This window comes from Biomphalaria glabrata, chromosome 1, assembly GCF_947242115.1.
Source record: "Biomphalaria glabrata chromosome 1, xgBioGlab47.1, whole genome shotgun sequence".
Classification (NCBI taxonomy): Eukaryota; Metazoa; Mollusca; class Gastropoda; family Planorbidae; genus Biomphalaria; species Biomphalaria glabrata.
In genome coordinates, this window is record NC_074711.1 from 89,843,303 (window position 1) to 89,855,553 (window position 12,251).

At 36.1% G+C, this 12,251-nt stretch overlaps 1 protein-coding gene across 1 annotated transcript; it reads right to left on the reverse strand.

The window, feature by feature from the left end:
- Positions 1-1,359: 1,359 nt before the first annotated feature.
- On the reverse strand, positions 1,360-5,919 carry LOC129926631 (uncharacterized). Its single transcript, XM_056031820.1, has one exon. It carries the CDS (start codon positions 5,917-5,919, stop codon positions 1,360-1,362), a length of 4,560 nt encoding a protein of 1,519 aa, XP_055887795.1.
- Between the last annotated feature and the right edge of the window lie 6,332 nt (positions 5,920-12,251).

Sequence of the window (12,251 nt, forward strand, 5' to 3'; positions counted from 1 at the left end):
ATAATCAAATGAAAAATATTGACAATGGTTACATGGTCCAATGAAAAAATATTGACAATGTTCTTTCAAATAAATCAATGCAAGTGAAATATATCAATAATAAATAGTTATGTTGTCTCAATGACTTGTGTACGAAAATAATGGCAATGTTTTGACAATGCAACTAAATCATGAAAGTCAAGAAAATATATTCTTTAATGATGATATATGAGGAACATATCTAAATCATCAAAGTCATAAGCATATTAATGCATGAAGGTCGTTATCATGATATTCATTTGGCTCATATGTCTTACTGTGAGCTCAAGTTGCTTTACAAATGTATAAGTTACAATCTTCTCTCAAAAAATTAGTTTACGCTACACAATATCAAGTATATTACTTTGAGCCATTAATATTGCTCCAATAGTCGTCATCGATCAAATACAATGTTCTTTTCAAAAATCAAATATATTACTTCGAGCCAATCTCTTCAAAAAATCAGTGTTTACGACACACCTTATATATATTACTTCATGAGCCATCAATAATGCTTCAATACTTCTCATATTAAATACAATCTTCTCAAAAAATCAGTGTCTACGACACATCATCAAATATATTGCTTCACGAGCCATCAATAATGCTCCAATAGTTTTCTCATATTAAATACAATCTTCTCAAAAAATCAGTGTCTACGACACATATCAAATATATTACTTCACGAGCCATCAATAATGCTCCAATAGTTTCTCATTAAATACAATCTTCTCCTCAAAAAAATCAGTGTCTACACCACATCATCAAATATATTACATCACGAGCCATCAATAATGCTCCAATAATTTTCTCATATTAAATACAATCTTCTCAAAAAGTCAGTGTCTATGACACACATCAAATGTATTGCTTCACGAGCCATCAATAATGCTCCAATAATTTTCTCATTAAACAATCTTCTCAAAAAATTAGTCTTTGCATTACATATCATCAAGTATATCTTTTCAAGCCATAGATTAAGCTCAAATAGTCTTCAAAACTGATATGTGGGAAAATAAATTCATCAGTGAAGATCAATGTCACAATCAAATCTATACAATTTACAAAGGTTATGTACATTTGAAAAAAAATGAAAAATACATTTCAATAAATAGTGTCACATACTCAGGTTCCAATATGACTAAGTTCTGTTCAAATTGACTCATGAAAAAATAATTTACATATTTGCACAAATTTGGACACATGACTTTTTAAAGTGTCATCTGTACTAATACAATCAAAGTTATATGTAGAATATGGCATCAACAGATTCAATAAATTACACTTGTACTGGCTAATGAGTCCTTAACGGTGCTAGTGTTATGTAAAATAGTGTGATAATTATAGTTCTTGACTTATGTGAACAATGTCATTGTTTTCAAATGCGTCATTGGCATGAACAGTGTATCTTGACAAATAATCAGCAATTGCATTCTCATGACCTGGTATACTCTCTATATTGAATTTGTAGTCTAACAGAGTTAACATCCATCTGTTTATTCGATTGTTTGCAGACCTTTTGGACTTAGTAGCTATCAAAGGTTTGTGGTCAGTTTTGATTGTAAAAAATCTCCCAAGTAAATACCTCTTTAGCTTAACTACTGCCCACACTATGGCAAGGCATTCTTTTTCTATTACCGAGTACCTTATTTCTGTCTCAGTTAGTGATCTGCTGATGTGAGTGATGGGTTTAAGTAGTGAATTTACTTGTTGAAACAGACAGGCTCCTATCCCTGTATCAGATGCGTCTGTGTATAGAATAAAGTTTTGGCTCATGTCAGGGGTAGTTAACTCTAGCTTCTCAGTGAATATCTCTTTAAGTCTATCTAGTGCTTTCCTACTGTTGTCATCTAGATTAATTTTATTTCCCCTATACTTTTTCTTAGTTAGTTCTACCAAAGGTTGTACAATGCTAGAATACTTTGGTACAAATCTCCTATAGAAATTGCACAGACCTAAAATTGATTTGATATCCTTTTTTGACTTGGGTTCTTTAATCTTAGCTATCTTGGTGATATTTGCTGATGTTGGTGTGATGGTATTATGTGCTACATTGTACCCTAAAAATTCTATTTTATTCTGGCCTATGTTTAACTTGCTGGGTGCTAGTGTCATGTTATGTGATCTGAGTCTTAGCAATACTGTTTCAAGTGTCTCTAGGTGTTCCGCCCAGCTATTAGTGTAGATACAGATATCATCTACGTACGACAGCACATTTGGGATGCCTTGTAGCAGCTTGCCCATGCATTTCTGGAAAGTGGCTGTGCTATTGACTAGGCCGAAGGGCATCACGTTCCAGATGTACAGTCCTTCTATGCCTGGTAAAGTACACTGGAAAGCTGTGTAATGTTTTGAACAATCGTCCATTTTGATCTGCCAGAATCCCCGGTTCAGCTCCATTGTTGTAAAAATGGATGCTTTGCTGAGTGTGGTAAGGATGTTATCTGGATTAGGCAGAGGTTCGGCATCAATAACAGTGCAACTATTCAGCTCTCTGTAGTCGCAACAAACACGTACACCACCTGTCTTCTTCTTGACTATAACCATGGGAGAGGCGTATGGGCTGTATTCATATCTTTCGATCTTGCCTGTCTCTATTAGATCATTCATCTCTTTTCTCACTTGTTCTTCGTATGCCAGAGGTATCTCGTAGGCTTTGTTCTTTTTTGGCAGGCTTGTGCATAGTTTTATCCTATGTGTGATGATGTCTGTTGTACCCAGCTTGTCAGTGATGACATCCTGAAATTTAGTGGTGAAGTTATCCAAGCTCATTTTATACTGTTTGTCTTCGTCGTATATGGCACAAATTAGGTTATTAACGGGGTTCCCTTGTGTTTCTATGTCATCTTGGGTTACAATTTCGACTAGCATACTGTTTACTTCCACATTCCTTTGTTCGAATTTTGTTAGTTTGTCTACACTCAGAAGCTTTTCTTTGTCGTCTTTCTTGACTTTGTATGTTTTCTTTCCAGTCCTCTCAACGACAGTGTAGGGACCATCAGATTTCAATTTGCTACCTATACCTTCCACCTTTGCGAAAACCAAATCTCCTGCCTGGAACTGTTTTAATTTTCTGTTCCTATTTTTGATTTCTCTATGTCTGTCTAGGTTACGTTGCATATTTATTTCTGCTGTTTTTAGGGCGTGTCTAAGGTTCTCCTTTGTTTCAACTATCCACGGGTGTGATGTTTTCCTGTCGCTTAGGTTCAGCATATTTTCAGCCCATAGTTGGAGTGGACCTTTTGGTATTGTTCCGAAGACCAGCTCGTAAGGCGAGAATCCTATGGTTTCATGCCGTGTTGTTCTGTAGGCCGATGTGATATATTCCAGGACTTCATCCCAGTTGTCCATACTCTCATTTTGCAGCTTTCTGACCATTTCTTTCATTGTTTTATTCCAGCGTTCTATGCAACTATTAGACTGCGGATTGTAGACCGTGCTGTGTATCAACCTTATGTTGCACATTTCGGCAAATGCCTTGTTCAATTGAGATGTGAAGTTGGAGGCATTGTCAGATAACAACTTGTTTGGGAATGAAAATCTTAAAAACAGGTGTCGAAGTGTTGAGCAAATAGTGTCTGCGCTGATGTCTTTCAGGGGGTACGCTTCTGCCCATCTGGTGTACATGTCAATGACTGTGAGGATGTATCTGTTTCCCTTGCTGCTAATGTTCAATGGGCCAACTATATCTATCGCAATCTTGTCCCAGAAATGTCTTGATGCGTCTGACTTTTGTAGTGGTGCTTTGGTTGCGGTCCTTTGTTGTGCACATTTCGTGCAACTGTTGATGTGGTGTTGTACATCTTTTTTCATCTTGGGCCAGAAGAATCTATCAATGATCCTGTCATATGTTTTTCTTTTTCCCATGTGACCAGCCAAGGGGTCATCATGTGCCATTGCTAATATTTTTCCTTTCAATACTTGTGGAATGATAATTTGTAGTTTGCTCTGCTTCCTTGTGGTGTTATGGCGTACAGCTACACCGTTAATGCAGTCATGGCTGTTCTTTCCATTCTTCCTATTTTTTAATAGAATTGGAATCAGAGGATCCTTGTGTTGTGCCTCGATTAGTTCCTCTCTACTTACACCGACTTCTGAGATATTGAGTACTTCAGGGTGTATATGACTGTCCTGATTATTCATTCTTTTGATTTGACCTCTTGTTAGCACTGCTGCTATTTCAGTGTCTCTCTCTGGTTCTGAATTGATGAGTTCATTGAGGGAATCAGTTTGTGAGGCTTGGGTATACATATTTTCTTTCTGTTTGGCGTCAGTATAATACATGTTTGTTGTCATTGGTTGGCATGTTTCCAATTGGTTACGTTTATTTTCCAGCCAATCCATTATTTCTTTATCACTAATGTCTCTTACACCATCCACATTCCCTATAATGAGGTCCTGTGCTGGTGTGTCCATAACTATCACCTTTCTTTCACCAGTGATCCATGGTGAGTCAATGTGAACAATGGCCGTTTCACAGATGTCAAATTTTTCTTTGTTTGCGTATGTGATCTTGATTTTGTCTTTAAGTTTCTGGCCTGGCTTCAAAAATTTTGCATTGATTACTATGCATGAAGCTCCACTGTCTCGTAGTGAGTTCGTAACCATTCCATTTACAAATGCAGGATAAAAATTTAGCTTTGACATGGATGAGTTCATGAACGCTACTTGTTCCTGTCTATTAGTTCTAAGAGTTGCGGCTGAGTTGTCATAACTGCTATGGATTCTATTGTTGCTGTTACTTTGCCATCTGTTTGAAGTATTTCTGTTGTATCTGTTTCGTTCGTGGCCATCACGTCTGGACTGTCTGTGATAGTTCTGAAAGTTGTTGGTATTGTATTGCTGTCTTCTTTGATAGTTCTGGAAGTTGTAATTATCGTTGTTGGTGTTGTATTGCCTTCTTCTATCATTAGGGCTGTAACTCTGGGTTGCTCTGCTGTTTCTTCTGTTGTCATGTTTATTGTCCCGATATGTGCCACTTCGATATTGGAAAGTGCTTCTGTTGATTGATCTACATTGGCTCTTTATGTGACCCTTTATGCCGCAGTTAAAGCAGGTTTTATTGTTGCTGTACTTGAATTTACTTGAATCAGTGTTAATGGTGGCAGCTATTTGATGGTCTCTTCTGTCGATGGTGTGATTAGGATGGCTGTCTTTGAATAAATTCAGGTTAGTTATGAGTTCTGTTTCGTTTTTAATTTTCTTCTCTTTCAGGAAAGTGAAAACGTTGTCTGTAACATTCAATAGTACACTGTCAATTAAGAACATATCAATGATTTGGTCTGGTTTCTTCATGTCACAGTTGGAGAGTTCGAGCCACTTTAAGATATTTTGCTTAATTTCGAAAATAATTCTGTTGTAATCACCGTTCTTTTGCAATCTGATGTCTCGGAAGAGTTTTCTGTAATGGTCCTCGGATTTGCCAAAGTGTTCGAGGAGTCTGTTTTTCACAGCCTTGTAGTCAGTCTTTTGTTCAGGTGTCAGGGTGGCTATTATGTTCAGCGGTTCACCTGCGAGATTGGCGAGTAGGTGCTTGGCCATATCTCTGGGAGACATGTCATACGTTGAGGCTATGTGCTCAAATTGCACGATGTAGTTTTCAAGAGTTTCATTTTTCTCATTGAACTTATGGAACTTTGAAACGTATGGTTTGGCTTGCTGTGTCAGTTGTAATACGTTCGGATTCACTTTTGCAGCTTCCAGTTTAGCTAACTCAACTTTTCCCTCTATTTCTTTCATTTCTTTCTGATGCGCTCTTTCTGCCGCTCGTTCCTCTCGTTCCGCTACTTCACGTTCTTTCTTCTTTAATTCATCCAATTCTCTTTCGATAAATTCTCTTTTCTTTTCACCCTTCAATTCCATTTCTCTGGCCAACTCCAAGATTTTATCATAGGTAGACATTGTTGATAGGTATGGGCTTAGGCTTCAAGTGTGTATAATGTCAATAAATATTAAATAATCTTCAACGTGTATAAAGTCAACAAATATATAGGATTCCAATCTGTATGTAGTATTAACTGTGTAGTGAGTGCTTAGTTATCAAAATACAAATAATAATGTCTCACTTTGCATGTATCTTTGATATTTAAATAATAGATGGCCAATAAATGTGTTGAGTTTGTAATCAATGTGTGCCAAATACAATGTACTAAATAATTAATAGTGACTAATGCTGTGCCAAAATTATATTCACAAAATAATCAAGTTCAAAAAATGCAACAAAACAAAGTAGACCTTGTTGTTAATTTGTGCTAGATGTAATGTACAAATTAGTCAATAGTAACAAGTGTTGCGTCAAAATGTACCAACAAAATAATCAGAGTAAATGTGTCAATACAAAATAAGTACAAGAGCTCAAAAAAATAAAGCTCTAATTCAAGGGATAGTATATATGTACACAATATTATTACTTCAAATATATCTTTGTAACATGTTATATGTGCAGTGAAAAAATGAAATGAAAAAAAAATAAATTAGTAAGAGAATAAAGAGATAAATTAAAGGATAAGTGACAAACACAAAAACAATATAGATAACAATACAGTCTGCTTTAAAAGAAATCAATAAATAGAAGACTTTGACAGGAGAATCACAGATATGGAAATACAAGACTTACACAAACAAACAATATGAATACGAAGAGAAATTACACTTACGAGTGTACAAACAAAACTATATACGACTAAACAAAAAATTTCTGAATGATCTAGAAGTCCCTACCGAACAAGGCTGGTCTACTCGGACCTTATTAGGACTAGGAGAACAAAAAGAAAATCCCTAAAGATCCCTATTAGATGAAGTGAAATGGAACGGAACGAATAAATTGTGCCGCTTCAGTCTCAAAACATAAGACAGACCCACGCCGACCGCCCTTTAAGGTAACAAATATAAAAAATGAAAATCAGATTAATATGGTTCCAAGAGTTATCTATCACTAACTCTCTATATAATCAACTTCAATTACTGCTGTACCACAGCAAAATCAATGTACTTTATTAATCATATATCCAATTCTTAATTATTACTTACAGATTCTTTCTTTTGTAGACTAGTGTAGATTCATCCCTTTCTCTCTTGTAGCTTGTCAAATACAAATACAGCTTGAGTAGTTCCATAATAATCCATGGGTAAGGTAACTAAGTAATCCGATTGAGAATACACATCAATGTGAGCATCAAAGTAGTAGTAAAGTAATCCAGTCATATGCCATAAGATGGCTCAAATGCTCAAGTAATGTCAAAAAATATTTCCGCTTGACCTTTACAATTAACACAAGTCCAACGGGTAATCCAAATAATCCAATAAGATAATCCAAGAGTTAAGTGTAGTAATGCAGGCACGTGTTTCTTCGGCGTACAACGATGACTAGGAGAGCGCCAATAGGTACAAGTTAGTCCAACTTCAACGTCAAAGATCAATAATCCAAAAGTACTTGAACATTCGTATAAATAATCCAACAGTACTTAAGTGGAAAACTTCAGCTTAGATAATCCAAATATGTAAAGTCTCTGAAAAAACAGAATGACCATAAGTGAACAGAGGTCTAAATGGAGGACCTTCTGTATAGCAATGTAAGGTGAGACCTCGACAATGCAAGAGCGTGTCAAACGTTGGTGACGAGCGCTCACGTGGAAACGATGTATCATCTGTCTTCAGGCGACGCCTTGAATTTTTCACCCACACAAATGTATCAGCTGTCTTCGAGCGACGCCTTGAGTTTTTCACCCACACAAATGTATCAGCTGTCTTCGAGCGACGCCTTGAGTTTTTCACCCACACAAATGTCAGCTGTCTTCGGTTTCTGCCGATGGTGATGTCACGCCGTGCTCAATCTCAATAAGCAATAAGCATTGACCAGGTTTAAAATATACAAGCTATTGATGTTAAGTTCGAATTGGTCAATGATAAAGTGGACTCTGGTATATACGGGTCAGGTCAACCGGTGAAAAAGTGCAGGCTCAGGTTAGTTCAGGTTAGTTCAATGATGATCTACTTGAATACTTGTGACTGGTTTCGCTTGAGTGGTGTTTGAGTTGAGTCCGTGCGTGTCTAGCACACAACATACTGTCCACCAAAAATGTAAATGAAACACGGGACGAACACTAGAGACTGATTAAATGGTGTAATACTGGGTTCTTACTTCCTGAAGTGCTCTAGACACGTGACGAGACAAACACTATACGACTGACTCAAGTCCGTTCAGCAGACAACATGAAGATTTTATTTACAACATAATAATAATATACTGCACTCCTTGTTAGTGCTACAAGTCAAGAAATAATAATCATATCCGCATAACAGCGGTATCAAAAGTATCCAATACGTTAACAACAAATCACGTCCGCATCTCAGCGGGTAACAATAAGAACAATTACTACTAGTGACGCTGGAGCTTCAACTATAGATATCCATTGAAATACGAATAATACCTTAATATCCAATAAGCACATTATGAAATCAACTCTCTAATATTATTAATCAACAATGACTAGTCCTTCGACTCTCATGCTATATGCATACATATCCACCAGTCCAGGAGGAAACGTCCAACCTTCCTGTACCGGGAGCAAGACCTTACTGACTTGACTGACCTCTAAGTCAACTTTATTCACTCTACTTCCTGTTTTCTACATCAGGAATTTCACGGTCTTTTAAACTTTAACATGACGTGAACTTTAGATCATGCAATGTCAACTAAGACTGTGACACAGTTGCAATGGATTTTTCTAGTTTTCCTCCATCTAGCCATTTGATAAGTATTCCAGCTCCTCCATTTATGGTGGCTTTATGGGATGAGCCATCCATGTAAACTCTGATCCACTGATTGCTAGGGTAATTGGTATGTAGAAAACAGTTCACTATTTCCTTGAGCTCTGTTGGTCTGTAATCAGATTTTCTTTTTATGTTTTCAATATGGTCCCTTATAGTAGGAAGAGGGCTTTCGTCCCAGGGTGGAGATTCATTATAGTTTATCGAGGATTCCAGAGTAATTTTTTCAAGTTGGTGTTTCTTTTTTAGGTTTAGAGATTCCTGTATGAAATTGGTCCTTTTGAGATGGTTTTTTGTGCCAGTTTTGTGGATTTTTGTTCTGAATGGGTGCCTCTCCAAGGTTTCCAATTTAGTGAATTGGGAAAGGATTTTTACTTCTCTTCTTTCATCCAGAGATCAGGGCAGCGGTTTCCTCCATAGCTCTTATGGGTGTTGTTTTTATTGCTCCTGTCATTATCCTTAGACCAATATTTTGAACCTTGTCTATTTTTCTTAGGTTGGTTTGGGCTGCTGAGCCCCATGCTGTGGTTATAAGAGAAATAAATCTGAATAGTATTTATTTAGAATCTTGTCATACTGATTATTTTGATAGCGACTCCATAGTGTCTGTGTTTTTATGCTTTTTTTTTCTAACTTTTGAATTAATCATTTGTTTGTTAATGCATTGGTTAAAAAACAAAAGAGGACTATTGTTTTTTTTATTTTATTTTTACTTTTTTATTTGCTTTTATCAACAGGAGCGGAAATTCGTAGTGTTGGCACAGAAGCTGGAATGTTTGCTATCAGGGCTCATAGGAAGATGGCTACAGAGAAATATTTTCTGGAAGCAGTAAATAAAGTCATCAAAGCCTACGCCAAATCTAGTGCAACTCCTTGCTACATGACTGACAATGAAATCAATAGTAGCTTGATAGAAATGGCTACTAGATAATCAGTACAGAACTTGTGTTTACTCACTGATCTGATTTTAAACTTGTTTTTAAACTTAAGTGAATCATTGTTTGTATTCATGATTTTTTATTTCAACTTATTAAATCATGGTATTTTTCTTATTAAATATGTTGTCAGTGTGTTTTTTGTCAGTAATTTGTTAAATCTGGATGTTCCTTTGCTACACTCTGGCAGAACCTGCGAAGCCGCTAACCCCAAACTGTATCGGCACTGCCGTTCCTTTGGATACATCAGCTGCATGGAGAGGGGGGAACTGATGTGTGAGCAACATCGTTCCAACCACAGCTAATGCCCAGACATTCATCTCACCGAGATGATCCATAGGAGGCCATAGAATGATGCCTGAGAGTCCAACCAAATCTATTGGGCACCAGACAGTGGTTGGGGAAAGTAACGCTGGTTGGTCATTGTGGTACTTTACCTTCTTACAGGGCCATTGTCTATAAATAAAAGTTGCATTGTATAATACGATTTTTACAATAGAGTTGGGTGGCTAATATGATTTAACACAATTAAACTTAAATTATAATTCACAAAAATGGACTAAACAAGAAGATTGAACATATTAAAACTCTTTTATTGTCTCCCCTACCTAATATTATTTTCTCTAAAATTAAACTAGTACTCAACTTTCTAGGCCATTTATAGCATGGCAATAAATAAAATTTACTGATGTTTCACAAAACCAATGTTTATGTAATTATCCAATTTATACATCTCATGACTTTGACACAAACATATAACAAATAGCAGTATTACCCTGGATTTTAATAGCCAAGATGTAGGTTTTGTTTAATTTAATTTTTTTTATTTGAAAAATATTTCATTACAATATAATTATTCTACAATGCTGTCAGAAAGCAAACATAGTGCCCCCCCCCTCCCCCGGGTCAAAACAATTAGGCTTAAAGGAAGTAAGAAAACAAGACTTCATTAGGAATGGAAGAGCATTGCTCAAGTCTTGGTTGTGAAGAGAGCCCTTCTGACCATGTCAACAATCCCAACATTCTGTTTCACAAATGGAATGGGGATTGTTGAGTGTGGTAAAGAGAAGGAAGATGGCAGGAGTTCTTGGTGTGCTTAGCGGTCTGCCAATCTCTAGCCCCTGTGTCTGGAGCTTCTGAAGCATTGGAAATAGTAGTGTGATACAGACACCAATTTGGATCTCTTCCAGACAGAACAATCATTTCAGTCAGGCTGGTGAGAGGAAGCTTTTGTTATTTTTGCTGGCCTATAGTTTTACAAGCCTTCAGTTCAACTCTTCAGACAGTTTTGAAAAAAAGCTTCAATGAACTCAAAAACCTTAGACCATGTAAAATTTTATAAAAAAGAAGAATTCCATCAAATCAAATCATACCTATGTATACAAATTCAGCTTATAACTAAAATTAAAACTAAACAAAAATGTAAAATAAAAAATTAATAAAGTACAAATTTAATGAAACCTCTCTGGTTTTACACAAATACTTTTAAAAAAATCATGATGGAAACTAATGACTTATACATGTGACCAACACAAATCATCTCACAAAAAATTACATTATTAATTCAATAGATTGTGCACACACAAAATGAAGATGCAATAAACTATAGCTCGGGAAGAATCAATTAAAATGCATTTTAGTATCCAATACTTTACAGTTTATATTTTTAATAATAACAAAAAGCTTTACGCAGTTTATAGTTTGTATGATTGTGAAATAGATTAATGTATGAACTTGGTTGTATATAAACTTTTTACATTGTCAATATCTATATGTTACAACATCTAATCACAGAAAAAATATACCAAGACCACATCATAACATCATTATAAGAAGGAAAACTCCAACCTTAACAGCTAATAATCAACCTTTGCATAATATACACACTATCCATATGGCTATTTACAACAACAAAAACAATCAAAGCTAGCTTTCCCAGTTCAGTGATAGGATTCCAAGGTTGAGTAAATTAATATTTTAATATATATATAGATTTAAAAAAAAATAATTTTGCTACAAATTTTCAAACACCTTTTTTACTAACATAAAATATAAATTTTCAATGGTACAAAATACTAGACTTACTTAGACTTAGGACCTCCCGCGCCGTTCGGCGCATTGGGGGGCAAGCTGTCTCCATAAAGATCTGTCACTGGCAATGTCTGAAGCCTCTTCCCACCTGGTGTCCACTGTTCTGAGGTCCTCCATGAAGGTATGTCGCCAAGTAATACAAGGACGTCCCTGTTTGCGCTTTCCTCGTTTTGGCTTCCATGTTATCGCAACTCTTGGTGTGCGTAATTCATTTTGATGTAGAACATAACTCTGCCATCTGCCGGTCCCAAGCCTGGGTGAAAAAGGAGGAGGGTTTGGCGTGGGGCTAGCGACCCCACCCTGTAAAACCACTATTGCTACAGAAACGGCAAACTCGACAAAATACTAGACTGGTACAAAATTAAATAAAGTGAAAACAGAAACATTTTCCTAAAAGAGAAATATGATAATTAATGAAATAGTGGATACTTGAACATT

What these genes read in the sequence shown, in the direction of transcription:
- LOC129926631 (XM_056031820.1), bottom strand. Translation starts at nt 5,919, where the DNA reads ATGTCTACCTATGATAAAATCTTGGAGTTGGCCAGAGAAATGGAATTG.